The sequence below is a fragment of the Sinocyclocheilus anshuiensis genome, unplaced genomic scaffold (genome assembly GCF_001515605.1).
Source record: "Sinocyclocheilus anshuiensis isolate Anshui unplaced genomic scaffold, SAMN03320099.WGS_v1.1 scaffold702, whole genome shotgun sequence".
NCBI classification, from domain to species: Eukaryota; Metazoa; Chordata; class Actinopteri; order Cypriniformes; family Cyprinidae; genus Sinocyclocheilus; species Sinocyclocheilus anshuiensis.
In genome coordinates, this window is record NW_015548184.1 from 1,696,615 (window position 1) to 1,703,837 (window position 7,223).

The window sequence follows — 7,223 nt, forward strand, 5'->3', positions numbered from 1 at the left end:
GAGGCAAGTGAGGCCTGCAGTTCTTTGGATGTTGTTGTGGGGTCTTTTGTGACCTCTTGGATGAGTCGTCGCTGCGCTCTTGGGGTTTTTTTTTTCGGCCGGCCACTTCTGGGAAGGTTCTCCACTCTTCCATGTTTTTGCCGTTTGTGAATAATGGCTCTCACTGTGGTTCGCTGGAGTCCCAAAGCTTTAGAAATGGCTTTATAACCTTTTCCAGACGGATAGATCTCAATTACTTTCAGAAATCATGAAGGGGGCCAACACTTTTTCACACCACTGTATATAAAACTAGATTATTTTGTCTACATAAATAAATAAATAAATAAAAATCAATCATTTAAATGCTACAAGTCAATCACAGCATTATAATGTGCAGAATGAAAATGCATATTCAATTTGAGATGTGCTTAAAATGATGTTTAACAGTGTTATTGAATTTTGGTTTTAAAGATACTTTTTAAGTAAGTATTAGATGATAGCAAAAGGCAATATAAATGTAAAAATAGAGGGAATAAAATACAATAAATTAAAATCTCTAATACCAGCCAATAACTGATATGGTATTATATGGTATATCATAGATTTTGAATGTGTATAACACTAAAATGAGTGTTACTCTGCAATGAGTCACTTTATGCAAGCAAAATGGGTTGCAATCACATTTCATGTTGACTGAGCATCTGACATCAGATAAACATAAATGCATTATTATAATCACAGTGCTCTATTTTACCTCTCCAGACTAATCTGTAGTCCCTTGACCCATTCTAACCCCCTTCCCTATTGGAAAACCTAATCTCACTCTTCAGCATGACATGTAAAATCTCAGTCAGTTTGACTTCTCCTCCAATGTGAGGATCAGTACCATTCTATGTGGCCTAATCGCTAATGGTCTAATCTCCCGGTCAAGATCCTCGCACCCTGCTCTGTCTCTTAAAGGCTCCTGGGGACCCAGCAGTCAGATTACACAGGAAACACATCTTGTTTTGCATTATTCATGGCACAGCGGTGTACTAACAGCACCCATTGATGCCATGTACACGACTGCCAGTGTGATTTTAGCCTGATTAACCGAGCGACAAATTTAGCACTTTCACCACTAAGCAAGCAGCACTGCAAACATCTGCGCGATGAATGGACAGAAGAGCATCTCTCTCTCTATGCTCAAGTGCAACTATGTGCACGTGCTTGTACGAAATCATAAATGACTCATTTTGGAGTTTTAAATTAGCATGCACGATGACTAATGCACAATGAATAAGGCTCCAAGGACGCAATGACCTCTAAGTCAGCTGTGTGGGGGGAAGGGTGCTGGAAAAACGGGACTTGGCAGAATATAAGAATAGAAGTAGGTGTTAGTTTGGTTGCGGTGGGGGTGTCCCTGTCCAGGGTGCTGAAAGCACTCTACTATGCTTTGCTGTGATTGGCTGAAAGCTGCATTTTAAAACTGTGACATCACAGCACTGCTGATTTCTCTTGCTGAGTGACATCAGTGCAGCACCAGCTTTCACTCTTTTACTTTCACACACTGCAGAGAGAGTATTGCCAACGTTGCACCATTTGATTTGTAGTTGCTGAAAGACATGGACAGAAAGAGCAAGCTAGAGCGACACAGACAGGAAGAGATAAAGAGAAAGACAAAGAGCAGCACAGAGTGAGACTGATTCACAGAGACACACTGAAAAATTCATCTTAGCCAGCATGCATTATTCTCTCTTGAGTAATGTGGTGAGTTTAATGTATTTCGTAAGCTAAAGTAAATTTTACACTGATTAAGCTTTAAGAGAAGCTCTTTAAATCAGCACTTTGGTTGAAATGACACCCTGATGGCCTCAATAGCCTCTTCATTTTTCTTGTGAAACTCAGATTAATGATTTCCTTCTCCTTTAGTCCCTCTCGTCTAGCAGAGAGTCAGTCATATAGCTCCTTATGGTTATTAGACAAAATAAATTTTTATCATTATACTGTTGATGTTTGAAACTCAAGTGTAAGTTTGAGCTTGACACCCTGCCCAGTTTGTCTGACCCCATATGGCCATTCTACCTTCAGTCTCCACAAATAGTATCAACATGAATGAACCAGATGCCTATGAATATTTTTCATTCCTTGATTGGCTGACTCATCTATAAATATACATAGTACCGCAAACATGCATCCTATTAGAATGAGATTATGCTAAACAAAGCAGAACAAGCAAAATATCCAGTCAGCAGCCAATGCAAACATTGTGTTTTCATATAATTCAGATAATTACGCATCCTAACATTGCTAATATTTGCAGAAATTTCAGCTATAAAATGCTTATATAATAATCCAACAGCACTGGGACGTTTCACGGTTTGTAGTACTCCACCGTTTGTGCATTCCTGTGTTTTTGAATGAATCTTTCTGCATGTTACATCGATAAACCAGTAGGTGGTGACAGGTGATGGTCTTTATGAGTGAATCATTAGCCAGGTTTCCATCCAAACATGCAAATTTAACTTGTGCGCAAAATTGGAATATTGCATAAAACATTTGCGAACAAGCACCATTTCCATTCAACGAGTCAAAGAGAACAAAATAGTCAGTTCCTGATAAACTGGCATTATAAATCACTAACAAAAGTAGGAGAAGCTACTGAATATAATAATTTTAATATATAATAAATTACTTGCGCCTTGCATTGCTTTCGGAGGTGGATGCTGCTGTTTGGGAATGCAGTCGTGTAAGACATTTCTGGTAGGCAATTATACAGAAATACTTTGATGACAGACTTTGCTCTGGCATTTACGAATGACCATAACAACATTTCAGAAACTGTGGAATGAGATCGGTCCGCTGGTTAGTCAGGATTTGCCATCCCATAGCGCAAAGTCACATGACTTTTTTGATGCGATTGGAGGAATTTATTCGCAAAATGTATTCCATCTCCCATTATTCACATTAACCCTTTTTCACACAAGTCAAAAACCACCTCAAGCGAGCGTGAAAACTTTTTTGCGATTTAAGGGATTTTTATTCGAAGTTTTGCGTTTCCATCACTCGTTTCTCATGCGATACTTCAAAATGCACAATAAAAGAGGGTGATGGAAACTTAGCTATTGTAATCATTCATTCAACTGATTTGTTCAAAATGCTAAATCATATAGGAAGGAAACAAGTGGCTATCTTTTTGAGTCTTTGAATCGTTCACTCAGTTGTGATTCACAAACACTGATTCAGGTCCGAAACACAGCTACTGTGTTACAAGACGATGCACAACAGTTCTGCTGGGCTTCCTTTGAAACCATTTTTGTTGGTGGAGCAAAAACATAAAGAAACTGTCAGTACTGGCAGTAAGTTACTGGCACTAAGTTACTCAATATTAACTCCTTGTTTTAACTTTATACAAAATAGTGCTTATTATCCAGTAATTTAATTTTACAAAACAGTTTGTTCACATTCATAAGTATTGGGACATTTTCTGTTTGGCTAAAATTGTTTTTAGGCTCTATCACATTAGAGAATTTTTTCTGGGCAACAAATCGGTTGTTTGTTGTCAAAAGGAGCGATATAAGCACAGCTTGTCACTTTCTAACAGCTTTCTGTTAGTGAACATGCTAAATATGAATGACCAATTAAAATCAATGCAAAATCTGTATGGAAAACTTTTTATCCTCACGTGAAATTCACGATCAAATGGATTCCTATTGAAATGACTGGATTTCATCCGCGAAAATTCACCCAACAGCGGTATTGAGTAGAACATATCCATAGTTAATGTAATGATTAACATGTGGTTACTGCTAGGACACCTGTGTGAACGTTTACTTCATATATCTACTAAAATCACCTTAGCACCAGTTGGTAAGACATAATTACAAAAATAGTTGAGAAAAGTGAAGTTAGTTCTGAGAACAGCTCTAGCATCATTTGCTTGCAGATGCTAGTTGGTTTGATAATTCTTTATCTAACGCAATGATACTGAGACATTTTAGTGTCAGTCACATACTGTTTCATGGCTACTGCTGTTTCTGGTGTCCCTTAATGAGGCAGACAGTTCTAAACACAGACCTGATATAATGAAACGTTTAGTATGCCCAAGATATGTTGAAATAAACATATGTGCAGTTTCCCCTGTCACTCAACATAAAACTGAGATAATAAACTGCATAAAAAGCCCAGGGAGAGTTTGTAAACCTCCGAAATGAGGTGAAACAAAAGTCTCTATGTGCACCAATTCAGCAGCACAATCCACCCAGCAGGTCTGGCCCTCCATGCCTGATTCCATTCAGGCAAAATGCAAGTTAATTTCTTATATATATATATATATATATATCAAAATTCTAAAGAATTACATACAGTACACACAAAATCTAAAAAATCAAAACAAGCCATATTATGGTACTGAAATGAGTGTACATTACAAAATGGGAGGTGAACTAATGAGTCAGCACATTAAAGAGATTGCTGGTGCATTGACTGAATACTGAATGGTGCATACAAAATTATACGGAATGGTTTAAAACTATAAATAAACTGAATAAATATTCAGCACAGGAAGATCACATGGATGGAAACCAAAGAAAAAAAAAGCTTTCAACCATGTGATTTTGTCCTGATCCACGCAGTTTAATTGCTTATATCTGGTTTAATTGATGTGTTCTGATTACCCATGCTCCTCTGAGAAAGATGTGGGTGTGTCACAGTGCTTATAGGAGCTTGGTACACCTGCCACAGATGGAGACCTTTAGTGATGCTGATCAGGACTGTTTGAAAGCCATTGATTTAACACAATGTGCCATATCACAAAGAGAAAGCGCTCAAATTTCAACATGAGCCCATTTTAAAACCTTTGTATTATGTTTACTTTAAATATCACATGCACTTTAATACACAACTCTTGTTGAATTTGGCAGATTGTTTGTCTGTTTTGTATCTAACTGTGGACGAGATTTGGGAAAATAACATGCATATCTGTAAGATCTGTAAGATTCTTTTACATGACACACAATAAGACTAAGTTTTACACTTAGAGACTAAGACTAAGTCACAATAAGTCTTTACACTTAAAGTTTTACACTTAATAGAATTTCAAAAGGGTCGAACGTCAGTATCAAATGCTCCACTTAATGTTCCTGGTGACATCTTCACCTTTGACCTGAATGAGGAATGTATAATTCAGCAGGGGTGAATCTGAGAGGCAATGAAAGCGCACAGGGGCTGCCGAAACCATTCCAGGCCACCTGCTGCTGGAGGTTGATTACTTTAGCCTTTGACTGCACTTCTTATCATGCTATCAACACTGATTACACTTATAGTAAACTTACAGTTAGGAGACAAAAGGTTCTACAGTATATAGTTAAAATACCTCTGCATTCAAAATATGCATTCCTCCCAATATTGTACATGATAGATAGATAGATAGATAGATAGATAGATGTAATTTGCAATATGAATGCATTAAAATGCCCTCACAGCAAATAAATGACATGCCAAACAAATTACTTGGAAGAGTGAGATAAATAGTCTGTTTTCTTTCCAGGCCATACAGTGGACGGAAGCCATGTTCTCTGTTCATTCTGGTGTCTCTCTGCTTAGTGACAGACACACTGTGAAATGAGGGCCCATTAGTCACAGAGCAATTGCTTATCCCCATTCCACAATACTGACACCTAAACAGCAGCAAAGGCCTTTCTAACCGATTCAGTGGTATCTGATTACCTTTGAGGAGCCACTACATGAACATGATGGGCAGATAAACCAATAATATGTGTATAGGTGACCAGACCCATAGTGTAGGTATATTTGATAGGCATAAACAATGCAAAGAAAGGTTTAATCTGAACCTGAACCCACTTACATTCGAGATGTTTCTTTTTAGGTCCCATCACCTCATGCGTGGTCGCTTTACACACTGCACGAGCCACTTCGGATCCCGTGAGGCTGTACTGCGCCGCGGCGATGCGGTCCGTCAAAGTCTGACCCGACATCTTCCTTCTCTCGCGGATTCAAACGCCCTTATTCCCGTATAAAGAGACGCGTCGAGTTGTTCCAAAGCGTCCACAGGGATGAGGCCCTTTAAAATGGATTCTCGAGCACAATTTGCGATATTAATATGATGTAATTGTTATCAAGACCAAGCTGAGATGAAGTCTTTATCATGGATAATGAGCAACGGACATATTTAAGACAATACTAGAACATACAGAGAGACACTCTGTGTTTACTACAATATAAATTTCAGGTCAACGCCTGCGCCGTGTATTCGCCTCGTGGGGATGCGGGAGCATAAGAGATGCGTAACGAGTATTTCAACCGCAAATAGTCATTTATAAAGAGTAAACGGTGAGCATTACGTTATAAAAGACAGTTTTTATAAAGTCTTAAAAGATATTCCTCGTTTTTTGCGCGTTGTATTGGAAGAGGATGTTACGATGATGCTCGGCTCAGCCAGTCGTGCTTCTCTCCTCCTCCAGATCAAGGATTAATCTTCCTGCCAAACCCCGCTGGATGTGCAGTCACCCAAACTTTCAAGCGGCTTGCGTTGTTCTCCTCATCTCTAAAAAAACGCTCGCCTTCCTTTTCCTTCACCCCGTGGCTATGTCCAGTTTCGGACAATTGCTGAACTAGGAGGATGAAACGCAGCGATAACGGGAAGCCGCGGTCCCTGCTGGACTCAATATTTATTTATTTGTGCTATCACTCCGCCCCCACGCATGAGTCATGTGACACGTCATTAAAAACCCAGATTGCGTTTTACTATCTGCGCCCAATGTAAATGTGCTTTTTATTGCTATGGTGGGAATTTTGATTCATTTTAGAGCCTCGAATCCTTTCAGTCAGTTCAATCAAAAGATCCATTCACGGATTAGTTCAGTGGCTACTATCATCAGAGATTATGAATTTCCTTATCAAGTTTGTCATCTGCTTGGTGTGACTTTTATTAGGCTATATAAAACAACTACAAAATATCATGAATAAATAAATTAAATAATTATTTTATTTGTACTTACGTCATTATAATGGTGCGTTGTTTCATTTTACACATTCATAATCCACCACCTCCGCGAATTTGAGCAAATTTTCCTTTTCGTTTGTTCAGTTCACACACAAACGAAATGTGCTATTCAGACTCGAACAGAATCCGTGTATTATTCGATCATTCGTTTTTTGATTTAATATTGAAAGTAGAAAAATGAGAAAATGGCTCCTTTTTCGGTTTTTTGTTTTTTTTTTCCAAAAAACGAAAAACGAAAATT

General features: G+C 38.3%; 1 protein-coding gene across 8 annotated transcripts in view; it reads right to left on the bottom strand.

The window, feature by feature from the left end:
• The window catches only part of LOC107704947 (clathrin coat assembly protein AP180-like), a 69,422-nt gene extending 62,753 nt beyond the window's left edge, over positions 1-6,669 (bottom strand). For 7 of the 8 annotated variants that reach the window (XM_016508020.1, XM_016508019.1, XM_016508018.1 and 4 more), the window contains exon 1: positions 5,825-5,954. In XM_016508020.1, coding sequence (XP_016363506.1) covers positions 5,825-5,954 — 130 coding nt within the window. Of the gene's footprint in view, positions 1-5,824 lie in introns of all 8 variants that reach the window. The other variant, XM_016508017.1, reaches the window with a different exon arrangement.
• Between the last annotated feature and the right edge of the window lie 554 nt (positions 6,670-7,223).